Source organism: Sparus aurata, chromosome 21 (genome assembly GCF_900880675.1).
Source record: "Sparus aurata chromosome 21, fSpaAur1.1, whole genome shotgun sequence".
NCBI classification, from domain to species: Eukaryota; Metazoa; Chordata; class Actinopteri; order Spariformes; family Sparidae; genus Sparus; species Sparus aurata.
Genome location: NC_044207.1, coordinates 21036067 through 21062304, shown reverse-complemented (window position 1 = coordinate 21062304; position 26238 = coordinate 21036067). Strand labels below are relative to the sequence as shown.

At 39.8% G+C, this 26238-nt stretch overlaps 1 protein-coding gene across 2 annotated transcripts; it reads right to left on the bottom strand.

Moving 5' to 3' along the window:
- Positions 1-952: 952 nt before the first annotated feature.
- On the bottom strand, positions 953-26150 carry klhl14 (kelch-like family member 14). Of its 2 annotated transcripts, XM_030404012.1 has the most exons (10): positions 24755-26150; positions 22583-22845; positions 15314-16214; positions 13203-13324; positions 8322-8411; positions 7651-7729; positions 7126-7316; positions 5072-5230; positions 3893-4050; positions 953-2539 (listed from the first exon to the last, which is right to left on the bottom strand). In XM_030404012.1, the coding sequence occupies exons 2-10, from the start codon at positions 22629-22631 to the stop codon at positions 2399-2401; spliced, it is 1890 nt and encodes a 629-aa protein (XP_030259872.1). In that variant the 5' UTR covers positions 22632-22845; positions 24755-26150; the 3' UTR covers positions 953-2398. The 2 variants fall into 2 exon arrangements, with proteins under 2 accessions (XP_030259872.1, XP_030259873.1); XM_030404013.1 differs by lacking the exons at positions 22583-22845; positions 24755-26150 and adding an exon at positions 17104-17948.
- Positions 26151-26238: the final 88 nt, after the last annotated feature.

Sequence of the window (26238 nt, the reverse complement as noted above, 5' to 3'; positions counted from 1 at the left end):
GGAAGAAAAACGAACGCACAAAACGATTCCAAGAAAAATACAAAAAAGACTGAGAATGATCTGTGAATTTAGAAAGACATTTTCCTGTGTCACAAGTCCATCTCAAAGTCGCTTTTAGCAAATGTGAGCTACAGTTGACGGTTAACATGCGAGGTTATGAACATTTATGATCCTGATGATCCTTGCCAAGATATATTTCGGGATATCATCCCAGTAATCATCAAAAACATGCTTTATACTCCTCAAATGGCACAAACATGTACTGGAATCACTTCATCTTACCATCCCCTTCGTGGCAATTCAAAATAAATCAGGAAATTGGAGGTCAATCATCACTTGTTTCTCATCACGATTCACAATAAAAGCTTTTATTGTCCCATCTCTAGAGACAGCTTTGGCTTCATTTGAGTTAAAATATGTTGAATTGTCTCCCATCTCATCACTCACATTAAAAACCTCAAGAAAATTTGCTCATATCCTGTCTAGAAAAGTGGAAGAGGAATAAGAGGGTTCCGGTGAAAAAAAGTCATCAGATGCTATTTTAGGCAGTGTAATGGGGTACTGTATGAGGTCGAAGTAGATGTTTACGGCGGGCATACAGATTGTATCGTATGATAACATGTATTGGTGCTAGTTACTTTTCGGACATTGTTTTTATAAAAAACTGGAAAATGAATTTCCTGCTGAAACTGCAGCGTGAACGCTGTAATGCAGATTGCTAGAAATGCAGGAATTGCATCACACAGCCTAACCAAGAGCCAGGATGCAAACCAGTGATTTTGCAGTGGAGAGCATGGAGATGAGCTCAATGCTTTAACCTCTTGGCCACTGAACCAAACAGCGCAGTCAGCGTCACACTAATTATCCTCTTGAAAAGCAGTTAGGACATGTACCCAGCATCCCCGGTATAAACCATACCTGTGTCTAGAATGTCAAAGAACTGAGAAAGGTGTTTTAATCATCAAGAGTCAATTTATTTTCATATTCTAAAATGCAAAGGACATAACAGGATTTGAGAATAAATCCAAGGTCGAGTGCACAAAAATGTTTCACTGCAAGCAATTATGTACAAGAATGAAATCAACAAATCTTTACAGAATTCAACAGGTACTGCATCGATATTTAGAGTAAATTTTTTCACCTAATAACGTAGACTAGACTGGACTCATTGGATTCATTTGCACTGAAGATATTTAGCACATTAATCAATTTACATGTCAGTGAATTAAAAGTGCTGTATTAAAAGTCCACTATTAGTGCATTCAGGGCCACTGTATGCTCGTTTGTTTTCCATACATTAAAGATTAAAATCGAGGTAATGCTACGCGGCCTCATAAACGGGCCTGCTGGCATTAACATAGGAAGGAGGACAAACCAAACGCACGTCCTCTCATCTGTTAACACGCCACCAATAAATACATCGGCTAGCAATTACAATTTGATTGTACCATCACTGTATAATTAATGTGAACGTTAGTGCGTCAGAATAAACAGCAAACCTTGATTTGTTTTGCTTGCATCATGAAGAGCAGTGGCCACAAATGTGTGGCGAGCAGGTAACCCGTGAGGAACTCTCTGTTCAACAAGTTATACAGAAACACGACTTCCGTCTGGATGTAAATTATTATCAAGATAATCAGTTAAAAATTAGGGCTGGGTGACATGAACACACCCTCAAAGACTGGTGTGTAACTGTGTCTTTTCTTTTTACAGTAATCAGGTTGTTGTTACAATGTGAGTTAAATAATGACAACCGCAGTGAGGGAATGTTTCTGATACGACACAAAGATATGTTCATTTTTAGAGAAAGACAACAGAACAGCTGTGTTATGATCCATCGAGGTGATGCTGCTGGATAAGTGCACAATCCACCCAGAGAGAAGTGAGTTATAACGTGAGCCATGAAGAATATTTATACACTTTGATCATCACCCAGCCCTAGTTTAACTCGAGATTGGGACTGATCACCTTTTTCAGTCCATGAAACAACACTGCATTTTGCTGGAATTATGCCTCTACTGAATACAAGATACAATGGATTTGAAAGCTATAATTCAGTTCAACACTATGCGTGCTATAGAAGCCAAAAACACTTACTATCAGTTTAAATTAAATCAAACATGAAACCGACCATTTCTCAGAACACAGATGAGTTTAAATACATGAGTTACACAATTCTTCTTCTTCTTCTTCTTCGTCTTCTTTTTTCTTTTTTTTTGTCAAACTTTCAGCAGGGAATAACGAAAGTGCTCTGGTCAAACCTGTAAAAAAATAATTTATACACACCCCCGTCGTCTGACCGGAAGGTTTGTCACAAAATGGTGGACGACCGTTTTGCTTATCAATCGTCCTCCCCCCATTTACTTTGCTGCTTCTCGCCCTCATACGCCAGTAGTTGTCATTTGTTAAAAGGAAGGCAGACAGGCAGTATGACGTTGGAACAGGCTGGGCCCGCTAAAGGCTCTGCCACCTCTCCCTCCAACTCTGTCCATGTTCCCTTCTCTGGGCTGTAGCAGATGGTAGAAGACTTATAGGCCCCCTGAGGGAAAGAGGAAACAAAGTTACTCTCTTCAGTCATCTTAAGAAAACACGGTTTTATATAAATGCATGTAGTCAAAAAACATGTGGGACAACGTCAAAGATGAAATCTGGTGATTTTCTATATTCTTTTGGGAAGAAAATTCTTTAATATCACAAAAACAGACAATAAACCCACTAATAAACATTGCTCGAGTATTCAAGGATTGACGCAGCTTATTGCTCTGTGACACAGAACTGCACCGTTCTTCAAAAAACACAAGGTGGCACATTTGGTGATGATGATCCTCCATTACAATCAACAAACTCTTTCTTCTTTGGGTATTGTCCCATATAATGGGTAATGGAATGTAACTAAGTAGATTTACTCACGTACAATTTGGGATACTAGTACTTTATTTGTGTATTTCCATTTTCTGCTGCGGTATACATCCACTCCAACACATTTTGGGGGCAAATATTGCACTTTTTACTCCACCACATTTATTTAATATCTTTAGTTACTAGTTATTTTGCTGATTCTTTGCTGCATCAGAGCTAAAAAAAAACACAAAAAAACAAGGCACTGATTCTGATAATCAGAAAAATGCTGACTATAGAATCCAATAATCAATTGACCCCAGCATACAGTATAAACATGCACATCAATATATTTGTGATTTACTTTTCCTTGTACTTCTGATACTTGATTACATTTAAAGGGGCTTTATGTAGCAATTAGTAACAATTTATATGTATTAATTACCTTTATATTAGCAATATGTGAGCATATAGTAACACTACAGGAAAAATGAGCCCTTCTCCATCTCCCTCAGTTGTCTATACAAGCTTGTGGGTGATTTGTTTAGGTTGTTTATTGCTGCTGGACTGTGGATTTCTTTGTGAAGGACTCAGATTTTCCATGACAGTCCAAAGGATGTGAAGCATGTTTTCAAGTGCATCGTCTTAGTAACTCAGTAACAGAGTGCTACAGTTGCTAACATTAGTCCACCAACATAAACTAACGACCTAACGGTAATACTTTAACACAATATCTTTCTTTTACTTTACTTTTGGGAATGTTTTCCAACACTAAATATACAATAGTGTCATAGATGTGGATGTATATGGATCCGCAGCTCAAAATAGTCCCAGACAAATTCACTATTTATTCCTAAAAAACTACATTGCCCAGATATTTAAATATATTATTTAGCCTTTTTAAGAATGGAAAGTAGTCTAGACCCATCGAGGCAAAGCAGAAGCGAATTATGACAAGAGCATTGTAGGTCTTTTCATGGGATTTGTTCATATTAATACAAATATAGAACTTTGCTATATTAAACATGATCTAATCTGATGTGTGAGAATATACCATGCTCCAGCTGTAGCCTCCAACAAGAAAGATGCTGTCATCCAGAATAGCACAGCCCGGGCCGCTGCGACCCTCAAGGATTGGCGTCTGCAGGATGTTCCACTGGTCAGCTTTTGGGTCGTAACACTCCACCAACATGACGTCTAGATGGGAGAAACCTTTGTGAGAGAGGAAGAAAACAAGAAATAAGCCACTTGGACTTAAAAAAAAAAAAAAACTCAATTGCAATCTACTTTTTTGCTCTTCTTACTGGTTTTTCAGTGGGTGGGACCCCGTTAGGAAAAAAAAGCCACATGCTTGAGTTGTGGGGTTGTTTGCACTTGCTAGCTGCAACTAAAAATAAAATCAAACCGTACAGGATGTCCAGTTTAGTCTGTTTTCTTTAAACTGTTCAGCCAGTATACACTGATCGTGACATAACAGCCACTACACTGTATAGTCAGGTAAACAAAGGAGAGAAATAACAAATGACACATCGACGTCGTTGTTTTCTTCACTCATTCCTCTCAGGGCCTCTGAAGCTGTGTGGATTATATTTCCAGTATCTGCTTTTTCCTGAAAGCACCTAAATATTGCCATGTTCTGAAGCCAAGGCCATTTATTAATAACGCACATTTCACTACATATAACTGAATGTGTTTTACACTGAAATGGACGTACAAACACACACAGCCACATAGTAAAGACAGTAAAGAAGCCACAAAAACAAACCACGGACAAAGACAGATATGCACAGACACACACATGCAGTAATGAATCATACGCCTGACAAAACAGAAAGGAAAAAAAAACAGTTTGCTTTTGAATGTGGATACAGTTGAGACAGATCTCAGAGCACTTATGGAAAGTTTTTACAAGCTGAACTTGAAACAGTGGCAGCGAAAAGCCAATTAAGTAAGTAATGAAAGACAGTATCTCTGCTTTTATTATTCCCATTAAAATGATTAAATACAAACTGCATGAAAGAAAACAGCAACTCAGTTGTTTGTCCTGTTTTTTTTTTATTTGTATCTTAAATGATAAACTGTGAAAGAGAAAGACTGCTTCTAGGTCAGAGAGCGTAATAAAGTTCATCGTTGCACTCACAATGGCGGCTCTCTGTCACACAATGTTGAAAATATAAATTATACAATCTTGACCTGTTTTTCAGTTCATTTCCTGAAACGCTCGGGTACTTACCTTTCAAATGGTTTCCACCAATAGCATATAGACGGTCGTTCATTCCAGCTAGGGCATGAATGGCACGCTTTGTGTTCATATCCTGTTTCCGAGCCCACACATCCATTATAGGGTCGTAACAGTAGAGCCAGGACACGTACTCTCCATTGTGAACTCCTCCTGCAACAGGTAGACACACAACTGTGCCGTTAATGCTGTGCCACACTGGCTGCTCTTGTAACACAGGCTGTAGGGCAAACACGCGTATTCTGATCAATGACAGTCCTCATTAAAAAAAATGTATTGATCTACTGCTGAACCTTATAATTACCGGGGTTCTCATGTTAAACCATATCCTAAAATTATCTTTAACATATAAATTAATACTTTCTAGCCACATGTGCTCACAGAGACAATTACTGGCCCTTTTTTCAAATGCTATCTTCACTGACTAGATGTCTTGTTTTTGTCTGATGGTTAGCGGTGTGTCAGTGTTAATGGTGCTTTCTCCAGCTCTATTCAACCACAGGTTCCACTCAAGGTTAGTGCCTCTATTCCTTCTTTCTTTCAATTTCATATTCTAATGGCTGCTGTGCTGCATAATATGGTACAATAGCCACGTCACAGTTCACTGATGATTCAGGGATAGTCAGCTTTCGGAAGAGGAGGATTTTGTCTTACTTTATGGCTTACTGCGTCAGTGTCATGAGTCTTTGACTGATTTAAATGTCAGTAAAACAAGAGGCAGCGTTATAGATTTTAGACAGTGTTACTATTGTATAGAATTCATATTGAAAAAATGTCTTCAGGAATAAGGATGCCTTTCTTCTTTGTTTTTCTGTCCATCATTCTGACGGGAGAGTTTGAAATTTGCTGTTGGGCACCTGGAGACAGGCAGAAAAGATGTAGCACTCACTAGCTCCTGATTAAAGGGAAAGTGAATTCACACATCAAAGCCTGTTTACAGGTCTTAAGGACTGCTACTGCATATGTGAAATAAAGTTGTAAAAGTTTGTGTGGCAATAATGCGTATAGTAGTATTAATGTAGTAATTAATGTAGGAGTTGGACAAGGAAGAAGAATGTGTGAATAAACCAAGATATATCTCGTTCTGCATTGATTTTGATCCTTAAATTAAATCTGTTCATTGTGAGTCAGTCTGTTAGAAGAGTACGATGATAAATCAGTGCTCTTTAAACACAATATTATCGTATTACTGTTGACACTTTCGCACTTTGTTCAAATGGAGCTTGTGAATTTTTGGCTGTGTTAAAGGTGTTATTGAGTACATTCAGGCACTAAATGTGGCAATCCATCCCCTGCTTCCATTGCATTCATGAGCAACACCGCTGTTGTATGAATCATCTGCCCTTTCATGTGGTTGCCAGTTTGTTGTACTAGCTAACATTGCTATTGCTAGCTAGCTAACATTGCAGCATTTCTGCTTCAAAAGTCCAAAGCATTATCAGCAACATTTAAAAGTGAGAGCTTATTATGAAGCAGAATGACTGTGTTAGCAGCACTTTAATGTTGCAAAGGGTATAGTTTATCTTTAATCTACAGAATATAATCTACAACAATGCATTGTATTTAATAAACTGTTCACGTTTCATGTATTAAATCTTAATCTAGAAAGTCATTAGTAACTGTAGCTGTCAAACAAAAGGAATTGTGCAAAAGCCTTTCCTGAGGTTGAATTGATGTTTTAAGTAGCAGAAAAAGGAAACAATCTATATTCTAATAAATACATGAAGTTTGTACTTGGGTTTTGTACTTAGTTGCATCCCTGCTCTATTCTGGACTTTGTATGTATTCATAATTGTTGTCTATAGTCATTGCTGTTCTAATATGACAACACATTATCCAGCTTGATAATAAGAATTATAAATATTCTTAATATAAGCAAAATGCATGTGTGTATTTATCTTTTTCATATGCTGAACAATGAACATCAGATACCTTTTGTATATTTTACTTAGCAGACTGATAATAGATTGCAGGAATTTAAATGGGGTTTTTCATGACAAAGGGTGACAAGATATTGACTGTGACTGAGTGACGGCTTCTCTCCTGACCTGATATGTAGATCTTGCCATTGTGCACTGAGCCAGCATGGGCAGCCAGAGGCTGCGGCAGAGACGACACGTAGTTCCACTCGTTGGTCTCCAGGTTGTAGGACTCCACGCTGGAGAGGTAGCCGCTCTCGTTCCTACCACCAATCACGTACAGGTGCTTATCCAGGCGGCAGGCAAAGAAACTGGCTCTCCTGAGGAAGGAAGTGTCAACCAGACAACATCATTAAACCAGCAATGACAAGAGATATCATAGGACTTTCCAGTTTATGTGTAAGGTGGAAAGAAAAAGATCTGTTCAGGGTTTAAGACTTTTTTTAGAATTATAATGACTTCATAAAAATAAACAGAATTGTAAAGATAGTAATTTAGAGACTTACAGTACAGTGTTTTTATGCAAACTGATAAAAAAAATCTAAAGAAAAAAATACTAAATCTATTAAATCACTTCACCACAAAGTTGTTCATCATCAGATCTAAATGTACCTACACAAGAACAATTCTGTATCCAGCCACAAACAGACTTACCTCTCCTGCATCGGAGGCAACTGTATCCAACTGTTGAATCTGGGATCGTAGCGGCTGACAAAATTTGTGCTGTGCTTTCCTGTGAAACAGATAAAATCAAGATCAGTACCACTAGCTACTTTAATGACTTACAGTAGTTCAGTGAGTCTTAATGGTGCAATGCAGGCTATGACAATGCTCGGTTCTAATTGGCTAGCTCTTTGCCAAAGTCCTGGATTCATGAAGTACTATAGAAATGCCAGTTGTAAACAGTGTTGATGTTTACTGTTGTATTGTAATGATAATGAGTGTAATAAGAACAACAGGAAGGTTATTGGTTTTATTTTTTATCATTTACAGTCTTTGTTTCTTTCTACGGTGTGGCGTTACCAACGTTTTCACAAAAAGCACTAAACACTTTTACACCACAAATATTTCAGTGTCAGTAACAGTTATTTTTCATTGCCAATTATTTACAAGTGTTGACTGGAGTGTTGTTTGTCCACTCAGAGCTGATCTGGCTCTGGGATGAGTGTTTGAGACTATCTGAAAGTGTTGCATTAACTCTGATGGCTTTGAACTTGCATCAACTCTGGCGCAGAGGAGCGCTCTCTAAATTAATTAAACGCTGACGTATTTGCCGCGTGAGGTCCCTGGCAAAGCGAGACGTTCAGTCTGTGGTGTTACTGTACCGTTGGGGTTCCACTGGTCCTCTCCACCCAGCAGCAGCAGGAAGTTCTCCACCTCCACAACGCAGTGATGGGCGCTGTTGTAAGGCATTACTGGACGAGACACAAAAATCAAAGGCACCAGTCACGAAAACATGAAAGCTTTTATATGGTGTCTTATAAATGTACATAGTTAACATTACGAATACAAGGCTAATGTAAACCCCAATAAACATTGTGTGGTAGAATATCCCCAAATGGAGGCAGCCCTGACCTTAACCCTAATTAGGGTTGTAATGGTATGACATTTTCATGGAATGATAACCTTCTCAAAAAACAAACACCTAATTTCATGGTATAAAAGTTATTATTATTATTATTATTATTATTATTTTACATGTGTCACATATAATACAGTGAAATATCTATACTGATGCAACCCAGGAACTTATATTGAGTCTAATAAACTTACTCTAAATTACCCCATGAACATAAAGTTTAATTTCAAAAACACAGTAAATCGTTGTAACAATTAGGGTGCTGAAAACATTATCTCGGAATAAACAAGACCACTGTTTATTTATGGATTAAGCTTTATATTAGGTACATATAAGATTCTTATTAATCTTTATAAGAGTATATAAGTGTTAATAATAAAACATGTCCATTGTTAGGTCACAAGCATGCAAGATTGGTTACAGAAGTTAGTCATTTCTTTAAGTTTTTACAATTGTTAACTGCATTACAAACCACATATATTGAGTTTTACTATCATGCCTATTATGTTATTGTTACACCATTACTAAGCATAGGATTAATCATTATGTATTTAGAATTCATTACAAGGTCACTACGCAGCTTCCAAATCTAAAATGAGAACAGTGCCCTGTTAAGGTTTATAAGTCCTTTATTTTGCACCTGTTAACCATTTCTTTAAAGATTATTTTTATTGGCTTTTTCCTTTAGCACAATAGCAGAAGTGTAATTGAGCCCTAAGAACCGGAGGGTTGAACAAGTTTTGTGTAAGTGCATCTAATTGTTTAATAATGTCTCATAATGTTTGAACTATGTCATTATTAACACATATATAGTCTCGTTGTTAGAAGGACCAGAATGTAAAGCTTTACCAATTTACATATTCAGTCGTGCAACCCAGAACATAGAATTTTGTACAGGAGGGGTTTTTGTTTGTTTGCCAAATGTCTTCATATAAACTTCTTTAACTCTGTTAAAAAAAACATCTGCACACTCAAATCTTACATCTTATATTTTGCACCTTTAGCGCTGCAGCTAAGCACTCTTTTCTCTATTTTTTAAGAATTTCCCGTCATACGAAAATAAATGCCCTTAGACATAATCCTAAAAGAAAATCTTTTTTTTTCCTTCAATGAATTATAATACAAAAAACTACATTGAAGCTTTCAAAAAAGTTAGTCACAATTAAACAATTCATATAACATCTATAAAATTATTATCTTCACTACACAATGCAGTATTTGTCCTGGCTGTGTTTCTCATCCAGGGACTATTTTTATTTTTGTCATGCTGCATGTCCTATTGTTTAACGAGAGTGCTCATGTTAATGTCAACATTGATTTAATTTGCGATGTACTCGCTACAGCAGGCCGACAGTCTTGTTACGGTGACACAGGAAAAGATCTATTCACAATTGTCAATGTGAGCCAATGTTATGGGATTGATTTCTCCTCTTCATTGCTTTGGTTTTGTAAACTTCCAGTCATCCATCCACAGGAAGTGATTTCTTGTGGGGAATCAAGCCTGTTGACTCTTAAGCTGGAACAAATGAAAGTATGAAGCAGAGTAAACGGACTGCTGTTTCTATCCATCTTTCTATCTGACTAACTGTCTATCTGCTTGTATCTATGTATCTGAGAAGGAATCAAACTTTTTATTACACTGCAACACTTTTCCTTTTCTCCTCCTCTAATATCAAAATATCCCACAGCAGCCATTTATCTAGAAATACGTTGCGCATATTCAGTAAATACGATCTTTAGTGTGTCATGCTGCTCATTCTACGTTAGCACACGTTAGCATCAATGGCTACAGCCCCACAGCTGCAGCAGAGCCCTGCGTGGAGGATTTCCCCTTGTGTATGTTTTTGTGCTCCCCTCCTCTCTTCTCCTCCATCTTCTTTTTGCTGAAGTGACCCCATTGAGATGTAGAGAAATGGTCTTAGGTGACAGTCATAATGAACATGATCGTGTTCACTCAATAAATCTCAGGCCCGGTGCTTTTTGAGCACAAATCAGTGAAATGTTAAAGCCCACCTGTCTGTCTCCATCAGTCATTTCCACTGTCACCCCCCCAATGCCTGATGGATCACAGTTGCTGCAAAATTAGACAGCCTTGAATCTCATTTCTTTCCAATTGGCCTCTCCCTGCAATCTCACTCTGGCTGCCTGACATGTGCCGGTCCTCTATGGGAGGGGAGTCTCAGATAGGAACTAATACTACATACACTAAACACAGCTTTATCTCGAACGAGGGGATTAGGTTGCCTGCCTCCACTGCACCTCAAAGACGAGTGCCATATGACTGCCAAATTCCCTTACATGCTATTTACATTATCATTCAGTCAGCAGTATATAGGACACGGATGGGCGGCTTTTTATTTGATGTCTAGCGACTTGTACTCATACTAAAAATCATCTCGCACCCACGTGAAAAGAAGATTACCGCTTTACAGTATGTCACAGGCTACAGTGAGAGGAGCACTGTAGGAGGATTTGGGACATTTGCCCTCCCTCTACAGGTTTCTCAGATACCTCTGAACTGTGGTATAAGTGGCAGGCTATAATCACTAAGATAATAGTCTGGTGGAAATAATAACACATTAATTATTCTCCCTTCTACAATGTGCAAGAGCTTTACTGAGAATATAACCTGAAAAAAGAGGGTGAAATTCATCCACCTATCTCCCTGAAATCTTTCACTAACCCCAGGGGTGAACAGCCACAGGATGGCAGGATGAGCACGTCCTCTTAAGAGATGGACGCCATCACTCCAGTCTACAGTGAGCTCTAGGGCTCACTAGAGGGAGTCAGAAACCTCTGCATAGAGGCACAGTCGGGGTTGGTTGAATGACTCCACAGCTAATGCACCACTGCTGCTCGAGCTCTGACGTGCCTTTAACACCATTACAATTGCATCCTGCTGAGCAGAATTCCTTTGTTCTAAACCACGCTGCGTAGATGAGGTCCATTTCCAAGTGGGAGATTTTAATATCAAAGCAGGAGAGGGGGAATGGTCCAGCATTGTGACTGAGCCTGTGTCTGCCTTTGTCTCGTGTCTGTCCACGCTGCTGTGGGTACACTAGATGGCAAACTTTACACTGGAATCAGCGAGCAGTAGATATATCAACGTGGAGGGATCAGATTCTTTCCCAAATTGTGTTGATGAATGTCTTAATCAAAGGCTGTCCCTCTCAGGTTTCGCCTCATTGAAAAGTTATGATTGAATGTTAATAATCTTCTATTCCACATCCATTGTGTGGAGGCTACATCAGATGGTCACTGATGTGTTAAGGGGATGATTTTGCAGTTTTGTCCTTCCACTTGGCCACGGACCATTTGAGTGTTAACTTTTTAGTTCTGAGTGATGGAAATCCCTGTTGACCTTTTGCTTGTTGCAGTTTATACCCATGAGTGTGAGCTAAATGAGAAAATGACTACGTAAACAACAGTGAGTTTCAGGCTGTTGTGTATAAACGGCTCCTTTGGTAAAATGCACCCTGATAGATTTGTCCAAACAGGAGCTAAAATAACAAACGGCTGCCAAGAAATTTTCCAGCAGAGGGTGAGAAAGTGTCCAAAACTTCCTTTGAATTTAAGACACAACAAGAGAGACACCACGCTGGATTCATGAAAAACTTGTGGCATCAAGTGCTAACACAAACTGCACAGTGATAAAAAAACAGACCCTATGGCTAATATGTACAAATGAAGAGACGCTGCTGAGATATGGTTCCAACCAAAACAAGAGGACAAAAACTCAATATATCCGGCAATGATGATTCAAAGCACAAATATGGTTTCCCATTAGCTCTCACTTGACCTTTGCAATATGGCAACGATGTAGTGGTGAGCCTCAAAAGGTCAAGGAAGACAGAGAGAAAATGGAGCATAGGACACTTTAAAGAGGTGAGATCTGCGGGATGTCTTCAAATGTTTTCTCTATGGACACAACATTTTTTTCAAAAGAGTAGATTTTTCTAAAAATGAGTGCAACTTGCTTTCAATATGACATCATGAAAACAATATCATAAACTGCACCCTAGTAAAAATCCCTACAGATTACAGGATATGTCTTTAATTTTTGCTATTTAGTCAATTTTCTCATACAATGTTTTTGAATGTTTGCAACTTCATTACAGCAGCTGTGTTGCACTAACACCATCCGTCTCTCAATACTTAACTCATAGGTCAGCAGGGTAATTCCATGTTACCTTTTAGTACGAATGGGGTAATTCAATCTCATGTATCGATCACTGTGAGGGACTAATCAAGCTACATTTAAAAGCTATCGAGGAATAGATGGCATTCATTATTGTTCTATCTCTGCCACAATAGATCATTAGATTCGAGTAAATCTCATCATGCATCCTGCCAGCATATTTCAGCAAAAAACAAGGGAAACCGGGCATGACGCTCCACAGTGCTGTGAAGTCACGCTCTGATTAAAAACTTATATTAAAAGTGATAGTGATACATTATTACCTAAAGGATTTAGGGAACTCCTTCCCCTCATTTTCTGTTGGAAATTAACCTGTGTTAAAGTCATCCATAGGAACAACTTCCTCTCATCATAAAAGCCATGAACACAAGATGCCTCGGGTTAAAAAGGAAGGAAAAAAGAAGAGCAGCAGAGCCTTTTGCTACTCACTTGTGAGGATCTTCCATGTCTTTTTCTCGTCGTCATAGTACTGGACCAAATTGCTGGGGAGACGATCAGGTCCAGGAGGCAACCCACCCACCAGTAGCAGCATTCTCTTATTGGAACGGATTCTGTAATGTCAGAAAGTGTGGGTGTGTGGACAAGTGTTAGGAAACAGAGAACAAAACAGGTATTAAGGCTTGAAATAAAACCCCCGAAGGAACACTGGAGCCTGGACACCTTCAGTTCCTTCATTTACATAATTCCTTTGATAGCATTAAAAGCACTTGCACGCCATATTTCTTATGTTTCACTCTGAAAATACTAAATGTATGAATGGAGTAATCATTGAATTAAATAAAGAACACATGTATGGTTAAATGAATAACTGCTTATTGCCTGTGCACAAATACTGAACTTGAGAATACTAATAAAGCAATATGTGGTCACGTTTATCATGATTAACAAAACAATTGCTCAACAGAGTACTGATGTGTTATTGAATGGTTATTGTACTCTAAAGATATCTTTTCAATTAGCTGTGAAGTGAAGATGGTCGTGCAGGGTGCCATGCTGGAGGCTAAAAGCGCAATTGAGTACATAAACCTGCCTATACAGTGTCTCCATTTCATTGGCTGAGATGATTCATGTGACATCTCTCAGCCAGTCGTGAGATATTTCCTGCTGTTTGTATATGATATATAACCCAAAAGCCGCACACTTTACTGTACATTAATGACCATTATCTGGCGCCTAATGGATTTCATAACAAATCCACCAATTAATCACAATATGCAGTAAAAAAGATTAAGAGTAGCTGGCCTTTATATTCAGTCACATTCACCTTTTTTTCCCCTTTTTCATATTTTCTTTTTTTATGCTTGGGTAAATCACCGTCGTCTCGGTACATTCTCTCGGCTACTGGCCCACTCTGAAGTGTTTTGGGGTTATTCATATGCAAATGAGCCCCTGGACATAGATAATGGTGATTAATTGAGAGAGGAGAGAAACAGTGGCATGTGAAACTAATTATGAGGATTCCTGACTCTTTGCTCATTTAGGTCCATATGTGGGGATAGATATGTTATTGTGATAATGAGGAAAACAAGATACATGGAAAATGATTCCACTTGAAGATTCTTCGTGCTAAAATTGATTTTCAAGTTTGGAGATTCTCAGTGTCAGGGCTCTAAATTGCTCCTTGAAAATATAAGATTAAATTTGAATACTGAGGCCATCGCTACTCAAAATAATTTCAGCCTTGACTGTACAGCCAGCACTGTAAACAAAATCTGACAACAGCACCGTCAATCAATCAACTCACTGACAGTGTCTGTCTATTTACCTACTCCTCAAAGTGCTGATCAGGACAAAACCGGAAGTCAGACGTGCAGTTTGGCCTATTTCTTAGTGAGTGAGACATGTGCGTCTAGCCTGAATATAGGAAGCATCGTCAGATTGCTGCTTCATTGATAAATGCTGCATTTTCTATATAATATACACTCGAATATATATTAAATTGCCTCTGACTGTATTTTTGCTTACTGTGGCCTCAATAGCTGACGTATTCTTGTAATGCAATTACCATGTAATTTTGGTAACAATTCAATTACAGCATTTGAAATTGTATTCATGAGTTGCTACACATCAAACGCAACGCCTTTATCTGGTTTTCTGCATCTTGTCTACACTGATTACAGAGCAATTACACAGATGTGTGAGGAAATAAAGATTTGTTTTTTTCATCACTAAAATGTGAGGTAACCTTGTAATTGTGGATACAGTGTAGCAGAGAGTAGATCAAGCCCCCTGACAGCTGGCATTCTTGTACAGGAAAACCCCCTCAATCCTCATTTACTGGGCCTCAAACCTCACAGCTCTGACTGACCACCTACATGGTCCAGACTACACATGCGGTGGGACCAGTGGTTGAGCGAGTGGGCAATACTTGAGTAGGCAATTTGTTAAAATTTAACAAGGGGGAGGCATTTAATCGCCTTCCATCCACTCTCAAACAGCTCAGAGCTCTGTGTGTGTGTGTGTGTGTGTGTGTGTGTGAACTCATGTCTGTGTGTTTTCCTCTTTTTGTGTCTGTGTACATTTGTCTGTCTCATCCTCACCTGCTGGCCACGGTCTGCCTGCAGTGCTGCCTGAAGGGCATTAGGTGGTAGTTCATGGCATCCAGGAGTAGTTTCTGGCACACAGGGTCACTCCTCATGAAGTCAACAGACTGCACCCTCTCCACCAGCTCTGGAGCAGGTATGAGGGCGAAGCGCAGCCTCTTCATAAGGTCCGGCGCATAGTGCATGCGAGTCTCCCGGTCATGCTCCAGCCAGAGGACTGACATCTGGAACAGAGCCAGCTCTGACTCCACTGGAGGTGGCAGAGCATCTAGCATGGCACACATCTCCTCAAAGTTCAGCAGCAGCACATCCTCCACCAGGTACTTGTTGGCCAGCTTCTTGGTCTCATCCAGTCCATGGAGTGCAGCAATCTTGCAGATCTGCTTGTAGTTCTGCACAGAGATCTGGTCATTGAGGAACTGCACGCTGAGCTTGGTAATCTGGGGGATGTTGAGGATCTTGCTGACTGACAGCACCTCTTCCACTGTGTCCAGGGAAAGAGTCACATTGGCAGTATACAGGTACTCCAGCACTAATCGTAGTCCAATGGAGGAGCAGCCCTGGAGTACCAGGTTATTGATGGGCCTGGCGCTGGGGGTCACCAGCTTGTCATCGGGAGAGGATGAGGGGGTCCCACTGCTGCCCTGGTCCCCTTTGCTCCCCTCATTGTTGATGACATTATGAGAAGAGAAGAGAGATCTGAAATACTGGGAGCAGGATGCCAGCACAGCTTTGTGGCAGTGGAACTGCTGTCCCTGGGCAGTGAGAGTCACATCACAGAAAAGCTGTTTTCTCCATAACAGATTGAGCCCGTGCAGCAGGGTGTCACTGTGTGTTGGGTCAAAGGTGGATGTTCTATCACCCGATCTGGACATGACTTCCTGACTGTGAACGCCACCTAGGCAACAAATAAAGCATGCAAGCCATTTACCTCAGGTCATTTATTTTGCACAACACACGGTAGCCTACAGATGCGATCAGTCAACTATTACAACAGAAAACGATTTCTCGAGTAAGTCATTGAACAGATCTCGCGTCCGTCCGGCGGGGAGCGACCATCACGCCATGCCTGCCGGCGACAATCAACATCCAATACGGCTCCGGTCGCTTTCAACTTTGAGCTCTGGTCATAAAGCAACAAACAAAAACGCAGTAGTTCCCACGGCGTGCCGGTCTTATTCATTTCTCAACTCGGAAAAAAGACGCGTGGTGGTTTTAAATGGAGGGGCTGAGGTTTGTGAAGGGCGCTGTCAAAACAAAAAAACGAGGATACGGAGATGCTGCAGCGCGTCCCCCCCTGCTCTCGGCTGAAGTTGTCGGATAAGGAAAAAGCGACGAGCCGCCACGGTGGACGGAGAACATGCAGCATTCGGCGTACACTTATCCCTTCTCCTATCCTGCTGCACACCCCCACAATGAGGACATTACACATCGCACAGATTTTAAGGGAGTCATACAAAAAAAGCAATTAGTTTGTCTCCGAGCCGTCAGCAGCAGCAGCAGCGGTACGGGCGCGTTTTCGCTTTTTTTTTCTTTTAGCCTTGCCTGAGTTACGCGGACGTGAGTATCGAGAAAATATTCGCCTGAAAATGCGAGCTTTCGGCAAAGTTAAACGTAAAAATGCACATCGATCGTTACTTCGGCACTACACGAAAGCTATTTCTATGTGCGTAATGTGTGTAAAACTTGGCACAAGCGTGCTGCAAACGTTTGTCGCCGGATTCACTAAAAGCGCCTGTCACAACTAAATGATGTGAGCAGCTCGCCTGAGAAGGAGCCAAACTTACCTGACTTCAGCTTCTTGACAAAAAAACAGAAAGTAAGCTTCAGGTTCCCCCAAAATAATCTCCCTTGAATTTTTCCTTTGTTCTCCTTTTAAAAAAAAAGAAGTGTCCTCTTTTCTTTTAAGTCTATAGTCGGTGGTGCCTCAGAATAACCATTGATTCCAACTCATAAAGTCACTATTTCAGGTTATTTGTTGACGTTGATCATTTGTTCTTCTGAATTAACAAGAAGTGTGTGAGTGTGTGAGAGGGAGCTGTGCTTTCTGCAAGAGAAGAAGAAGAAGAAATATACGTGTGACAAATTATGCTACCAAGAAACAACACATCATTATCCTTGGGCCTGGGGCTCAGTGAGTCGTAACGAGAGTAATAGGAAATCCACGGTTGGGGAGAGAAACGGTCGTGCATGGCCGGTGGAGAGAGACCATGCAGGGGTATGGATGCTGGAGAGACTCGCAAAATTATGGCTCAAGGCTATTGTAAAAACTGTCGAGCGTAAATGACTGCGATTTCAAACATCTATGGAAGAAAGAAAAGAGAAAGGGGGAGAAAAACCGAGTCTTTCCCTCGCTGTTATAGAGAGAACCGTCAAGTTTTAGTGCGCATTGCTAATTAGTCAATTTCTCTCTGCCTTCACAGCCCGACGACTTTGCTGCTGAGCTGAAACTGCTAATTTCTGGGACCAGCCTTTTTTTGGCTGTGAACTGGATGGATGAATGGCTTGTCTCGCACAAATGACAAAAAGCCCCTGCCTTAATCTCCATCGCCAAAATAACCCCTCATCTCATTCTGCTCCTGCTAGTCCTTCAAAAAGAAAGGTGCTCTACGCAAACTCAAGTGTTGCATCTGTATCATAAATAACACATGCACTATAATGTACACACGTTGTTTATGCTATAGAATTAAGCACATACCCCCCCCCCCCCCCCCCCCCCCAATCTGTGTGTGACAAAAGCATCAGCATGAAAACACAACACATGCACAAAGAGATGTAAACTTATAAAAACAGAGAAACAAAATAAAAATAGTGTTGTCATCAGGTCATTGTGTCACTACCTGCAGGCCTGAAAACACAAAGGGTGGAAACCTAATACACCATCCATCAGTGCACAGTAGTGTTGTGTTTGTATGTGAAAGTCCTGTTTGGATATTTAGATTCAATATACCGGCACACTTTCACAAGACCGGGTGTTTTCCCATTAAGTTTACTGATAATGAAGAAAGACTCCTTGTTGTCATATATGTAATTAATAGCACTTTACCAAAAACAACCAATAAACAAAAAAGCCCTGAGGTACTTCCAGTCCTGTATGATCTAGTTAATGTCTTAATACGTTAAGGTACCTTCGTTCACGTCAGCCACAGTGAAGTTTGGGGTCTGGATGTCTTTGAAAAACTTGAAAACAAAGCTGTCTAATCTCATCATCCAAAATTAAAACTCCCTCCCCTACTATGACCCTTTTTCATCATGAATAATCAGGCAACAAGAAAACCTCTAATCATCATCATCATCATCAGGTTCACACCAAATAGTTGCAGGTTTTAAAATAAGCACAAAATAAAAAATCACATTCTTGCAAAAAATCCAATCAAAAACAAACAGCTTCAAATGACTTATTAGGACACAGTAAACTGTCAATTAAATAAAGAGCTCAATTAGAGTAAAAAAACTTACATGCAGGACTCCCGTGGGACCGCAAGTGACAGATACCTCACAAGTTATGAAATGACAGATAGGGATAAATGGGTTTGTTCATGTACTATGAAATAGAGCAACACCATGCTACCGTCAAGCAATAACAGGCCACATATAGGTAGCATTTATAATAGATGGAAGCGGTTTGATGTTTGAGTATTTGACAAGCACGCAGCCTGCGTATCCCCCACTTGTAGTTATACTGAGCAATTTCAATCTACATGAACTCTTATGAGATGACTGATTAGACTGTGCTCTGCATCTCAAATAACAATCATCACTGAAGGAAAACTGTGATACTGTAGTATTAATTTGTGTTTTGCATTGTTGTGTACGGCCATTACTGTGTTGCCTTGTTTTCACTTGACACCACAAAGAGCATTACAGTAGAAGTCCACTGTATTTCACTTCGGAGCCACATACTGTTATCTGTGTTAGCACTCAGTTAGCACTACATTACCCAAGTCTCAAGCGAGCTATTCTAACGCAATAAAATGACCATTTCCAACTCTTTCAGCTCTTTGTAGCAACTCAGTCTCCTGAGGCCACTGGTCTTCAGATTGCAGGGCGTTTATGGTTGTAAGTTGTTGCAGTGTGCAGAGGGAGGGGAGGGGAAGGGAAGGAGGGGGGGGTCATCAGATAAGAGAAGAATTTCCAGACTAATTAAACCCTTTGAGACAAAGAATCACACCACAGTGATTTACAACTCTCTGTACCAGTTAACCCGACTCATATTTATCTGTCATATTACTCAGATACCATATCTACCTCCATGGATAAAAAGTCTTTTTGTCCTCAACATTATGGGAACACAAGAGGGAAGATATTAGAGCGAAAAAAAAACAAGTTACATGAGATTTAAATACTGTAATTCATTCAAAGAGATGCTGCAAAAAAAAAGGTACACAACAGATCCCAGCACTGATTATCTACTTCATACAATAAGCTCCTTATTTTTATCCTCAGCTACACAACTTCCTATGAAATGCTTACATTATAGCACGAAAGTCTCTTTATTTATAACACAGGAAAATTAAACTAAATAACACAAACCTAGACGTTTTTGTGGCATTGAATAACTGATGAAAGAGTGAACACTTTAATCTAATCAGTGCAACGGAACAAAACAAAAGGAGAAGCTCCAAAGTTGTGAATAGCAAAGTCTACCAGGCATAATTCCTTTTGCTGGCTGCTGCAGAGGGGGTATGCTAAGATAGAAAGTATTATTTTCCTAAATGGAAGGTGTCAGATGGTCACGGAAATGTGATCGGCTGTTCAAGATCACTGCTTCCCATCTGCAATTTGTGACGTGTGAAAGATTCAGCCCAAATGTGCTCACCAAGCGTAAATCCTCAGCACTTTCTCTTATCGTGGAAAAGCAAGATAACCAGCTGTTTACAGATCAGAGAACATATCATATTAATATCATGGAGAGGGTGATAGCATCTTGTTTGTAAAATATTTGTTAACTAAGTGTGGTGTGGTATGGCAACCTATAAAGTGAAAGTTGTAATTTATGTGCTGGTGAAACTGTTATAGTTTAGAGGTTTTTGTGTGATAAAAAACGTTTAAAGGGGGGAAAAACAGAGGATGCTGCAGGAAGCATCTTTAAAAAGGCTTTAGTGAGACAAGATTGAATACAAACTGCAGGTTACAGTAAATACTAAATTATGAAGCAGCATTATATCAGCAGTAACATTTAAATCAAACGTCTGAACACAAGCAGGGTTCCTTTGTTTAAACATCTGTCTCAGTGTATTTAAATGATTTTAGAAGAGATCACAGTTATGTGTGAAATGATCTTATAATGTGATATCACTGCTCTGGATATGGAAACAGGGGGTTAAGGGGATTTGATTGGGAGTTCCTGATACAGAATCTCAGCAAACTGTAACTTTAACTGTTTGTGGCAACGATTGTACCAGTTTGTCACATCCTGATATTAGCTATGACATAAAAGTGACACAAGATTGCACCTGAAGTAGGGATGTCACAATATACCAGTACTGAAAATAACCATGATGTTTAAAAATGAAAGATTTATATCACGTTAATAATGCACATAGGATAATTAGGCATGGGACAACATGAACATTTCAGATCATGATTATCTTGTCCAACATATATGTGATTCACGATAATATCCCACAATCGACAAAACTAAAACAGACTGGAATCACTTTCACCTTACGTTTAGTTCAGAAACAGAAAATCATCATTGCATCACAGACAGGACACACATCATTTTAACTGAAAAACAATCAAAGAATCTTAGGTAAGTACTTATTTATCATAAGTCTTCCTGCACAAAAAAGAATAAACTGTGGTATCCTCATCTCCTTGTTGATTTTTTAGTTTAGATTGCATAGTATTTACACACATGATGCACACATATAATTTGTTTTTATGGGGGATACAAAGTGCAAGCTATGCCCTGACACAGTGACAGGCTTACCGAGGTAGGACTGTACAGCAACGAGCTAGACAGCCTTTTCAAGGTATTCATGTGAGGATATTCACTATTATCTCGATAATAATAAAAATCACTACGATTAACTTGTGTGTTTTTTTTTTTATCCCGATTCTCAGTAAAAAATTATATTGTCCCATCCCTAATGATAATGTAATAAAATCGCCTCTTATATAATTTCCGTCTCTTTCCGTTCTTGCTTTGTCATAGTAGGTGGCATTAATGCCCCCTTATGCTGAGTGCCACCTGGCCTAAGGGGGATAAAATTCCCCAAAAATGTGTAAGGTGCTCTTGTTGTATCTTTTGTACAGTTATGGTTACAGACTCTCTCTCCTGCTCCCTTAACTCATATTTTGAGTGTAATTGCCAAAATAGAGACAAAACACACAATACACAAAGCTGAAGATGAATTTGACTGTTGACATTAGAGTCTGACTGACACTTGACATTTGGAGCCAAAGTAAAAGATTACGATATTGATATATCGGCCGATATACACACTATTTTTTGCAATGGTCCCTCAAATGTGGTTATCAAACACAAACAACGATATGTAGCAGAGGCTCCAAAATGAAATCAGCGAAGTGAAACAGTCAAGTTACTGAGGATTATCCTGAGCGTCTTTTTCTGCATTGTAATCTAAAAAAAAATTTTCTCACCTGTGTATATTGGGAACATATATGCTGATACCGTTTTATCTGTCACAGGCCAATATCAGCCAATAATATCAGACAATCGATATATCAGTCAGCATCTAGCTAGCTTTTTTTTTCAGATTTTCTTTAGATATCGCAATTTCGTCTTCATCGTGAATTCTTTCAGTCACGATAACCATGTAGTGAAAACCTGACATGAGCCCTGACTTGATGATTCAATAAAAGTGAGGACAAGGTAAACTTGAGTGGACGCAGTCACGCGATTTACTCGATTCAATATTTTTGACGTATATAATGATACTAAGACTGATTAGCACATGCATGTCATCTCAGCTCAAAGTTAGTCAGAGATGATTCATAAAGCGTCCACGGGGTAATAAATTGGAGGCACTTATATTTGCCATTCAGGGAGTACAGGAGGCCTGCTGTTTGAAGCCCCTAGATCCCCACACATGGCGTAGCCACCACAGACACGGCTCAGAGAGTCAGCCGGCAGCCGGGAGGTGAGCAGAAAGGAACAGGCGGTGTCCCCTTCAGAGTGAGCACAGGAGCGTGTGTATGTGTGTGTGTACAGTATGTGTGGCATTTCTCAAATGACAAAAAGGATACCAGTTGTGTGGTTCATGTGGGAGGAGACATGGAGGTGGTGTGGAGACTCACCTGAGGGAGAGTCTGGACTAGTGGGACCGGGGCTGCAGTGGAGACCCATAGATATGTAGGGGCCGCAGGAGGCCACTGTGCCGTGGAGGAGGTTTGGAGGGCTGGTGGGAGAGGGGGCTGCTGTTGCGCAGTCTCCCCAGCGTGATGCATCTACCTTCAGGGTGGCAGCAGGCGTGGAGTGGGGTGCGATGGAGCGAGCATGGGCTCAGTGGCGCGGTCACCTAGGGACGCTGAAGCCGCTGTAGCAGGACTGATAGTTATTCCTTGGGAGAATTGCAAGATGAGCCCCATTGTATTAGCAACCCCCTTCTACTAAAAGTGTATCAATGTTCTCAAGCCTTTAAAGAATAAAGTTGGGGTGCATCAGAGAGGCAGATGCAGGTTGCCTTAAAGTAACATCTTTAACAAAAGACATAATGTTGAGGTAGTATGTATAGTAAATGTAAAATACAATCATGAACAAGGTCTCTGTAATTCAAAACAATATTCTAAAGGGTATGTTTTACTGTGAATCACAATAACTGTTCTGTTCTGTTGTCAGAGTTAAACTTCAGTAAATTCCTTTGGCAATGGGAAGCCAGCAAATTATTCCATACTGATTTGAAATTCTCAGACATTAAGCTTTTTAATTTCCCAGCCATACTTTTGTGTTGCGACTGTTTGAGTCGTATGTTTTAGAAATTCTCTGTGTCTAATATGGTCAGCACTCCCAATTATTCACTCCACTGACAAGTGAAACAAATGGGACCAACCAGTGCATTCTGTATTATCTACACCCCTTGGATTCCCTGACAATAATTAATACAATGGCAAGCTGCTGTTAGCAGCCCCGACGACATGAGCTCAACAACATAAGCTCTCCCTTTCCAAGAGCTCCTGAGAGGAAATTACAACCAGCTGAGGTCATATACATTGTGACCACTAACAGTCGGGTCATATCATGCTACAGATAAAGGTCCTGGTGTGGGGTGCTGTTAACATCACCAGGTTATTACTCACATCATTACACCATGAATGCAAGGTGCATGGAATGTGTCAAGAATAATATGAATGCAGCTCTGCACACAGATAGACACACAGCCTTTAACCATAACCATGTCCCATACGTATCAGGGAAGTTCATTAATATGCCACATGATATATTTGAAGCAGCAGTGCTGACCACCTCGCTGGTATGGTCACACACCATTATGTAGTGTTACTTCATTTGCTCATAATACACATAAACAGGAAAACTAACATATAAACAGCTTATACTGTATGAAAGCAGTGTTCAGTAATTAAGGTGTGTATTTCTCCGAAGGATAAATAAATGCAGACACATTTAACAGTCAAATGACCAATATGTCCTCTTGCAGATTTGTCATTTAATCATACTAACCCCTCTTATTTTAGCCTGCAAGGATATTAACAGGTTTTTTAATTATAGAGGAGCACATTCCCCCAACATCCATTAAAGGAATGCCATGCTAATTTTAAATCCTCGCAGCAGGCATTGGCATCAACAGAAGAAAAGTGGATGAGTTTCTCTTTAACAGCTGTAATTTGTGTTTTCCAATCACCATGCTGATTTCTGCTCATTATACTCCGGTTTCACACCGGTAAGTGAGCAAAGTTTGGATTGATTGACTCTAATTAACTAAAAAATGTTCCAAGCCATGGATTTATTATCATGCTAGCTAGCCACAAATGTCAGAGACTTTCACAAATTATTATCCTGTTAAGATAAATATCTTCGAAATCAAACGAGTGTGGAAACACAAGGAACATGTATTGTTCTACTGATGAATTTGTTTGGCATGTTTTCTGCAGAGTTTCACATTAAAGACTCACCTGGGCAAACACACTGTTCCAGTGTATTGTTAAGCTCCACAGTATGACTGAATGACAGATGTTGTAGTCACCTAAACTTTTTCAAGGAACACACTCCCTAATAACTCACTGCGGTGTATAAATACTGAGGGAAGGGAGCAGTAGACGATGTTTAAAATGATGTAGTTAAAATAAAATAAAATCTTCTCTGTAGGATAAAAGATATTAACAGTTAAGCAGTGCAGAACTGCCTGGTCCACTCGATGTTAACAGGGGACCTGTTCCCTCTTGTGTGCTCCAAAACTTGGCAGCATCTCCCTCATTGATATTTTAGACACAGTAGCACCTCTCTCCACTCACATTCTTTCCTTGACTCCATCAGCTCCATGGCTCAACTCTCCACTTGCTCATGAACAAAGACAGGACGGTTTGACTGGACACCTCCGTATTTCCTGGTTTTTAAAAGATCTCAAAACAGAAGTTTAGGTTAGCTGGAGAAGACAGAACGTTGCTCTGATTCACTTGGCTTCACGTCAACGATCAGAAGCGATCACCGGGGTGAATCCAAACGAAACGGGCCCATCGTCTGCATGGTGGCGCCAGGCTGAAATTGAGAATCATGCTGCCTGTAAATCAGATTTTCCCAACATGTCTCTTGCAAAACAAGCCTTAATACCAAACCACACAAAATCATCTAAACCAGCTTTGATGTCTCACAGAATACAACAACACAGCAAGGCTTGTGCTATATTTTCCATCCTCATCATAATGAAATAAACATGTTGAAGAAAATACATCTGAGCTGTCAAATAGCCCCATCAGTATTTCCACAGTCCACCCTCTTTTAGAGTAACAGCATTAAGGTGTGTGCACTGTGAGGCATGCCTGCAGATAAATGTGATGACATCTAGTTGTGGCTCACTTTCATTTATTTAGGGGATTGATTAGATGCAAAGAGAGTAGATAAATGTGTTGGGGAGGCACTTTCATTTGACATATTACCATATAGTCAGTAAGGAATATGAGACGACCGAACATTTTTCTTTTCAAGGTGCTTTTAGAGATCTAGTGGCATCATGGCTTTGCGAGTAGCTGATATGAGGTTAGAGCCATCATGCTTGCATTTTTGTGACTACAATTATCGTACAGCATATTTAAGTAAAAAGAGCAGATAAAAAACTTTTTTTGCATTCAGAAGACTATAAAAATTTGAATTATTTTTTTTCAATTGACAGATTAATAATAATCCTCCATTTGAGATTAAATGCTAGGGCCATGTGAAGGTACTAGAATGGACCATGCTGCAGTCAATTATGTCTTTCTAAGGTTGTTGTGTTCACACTGCCCCCTTCTGTCCCCATAAGTATAAGAGGCATCCCGTGTACCAACAAAACAAAAGCATCTCTATCAACCAGACACAGACAGAAGGAAAGGGCAACACATATTTCTAAGGAGCAGCCTGAAAGCATCGACCTTGACACTAAAACTGCAAAAAGAAAATCAGCAGCAAATTGTACTCTTTGAAGGATTATATGTGCATAATTATTTAGTAAATGAAAATATTTAAGTCAGGTATTGTTTATCCAGAGACATCTTACTTTGCTTTAAAAGTCTATATGGAACGGGCATTAGTGTCGTGTACCATTAGTATGACATTGTTGAAACATGATGAAACAAAAATCAATTTTCCACAAGTACTAAATGTGATTCAGTTAAGATTCCAAATTGAAAACAGTGTTTCCCCAGGGTTCTTTAGAAAGCCAGTGGATAGTGCGCACACAACATCCTTTTGTGCACACTATTTACCCCTGGATTGCTTCAGGCTAATGTCTCAATAATTTTCA

Bases quoted from the DNA above. Each gene is read 5' to 3' on its own strand.
- klhl14 (XM_030404012.1), bottom strand. From the start codon at position 22,631: ATGGGTCTCCACTGCAGCCCCGGTCCCACTAGTCCAGACTCTCCCTCA. The intron at 7,730-8,321 runs GTACAGTAACAC...TCTGTTTCACAG, and splicing joins GGACCAGTGGAACCCCAACG to GAAAGCACAGCACAAATTTT. The intron at 2,540-3,892 runs GTATATTCTCAC...TCTTTCCCTCAG, and splicing joins GAGGCTACAGCTGGAGCATG to GGGGCCTATAAGTCTTCTAC.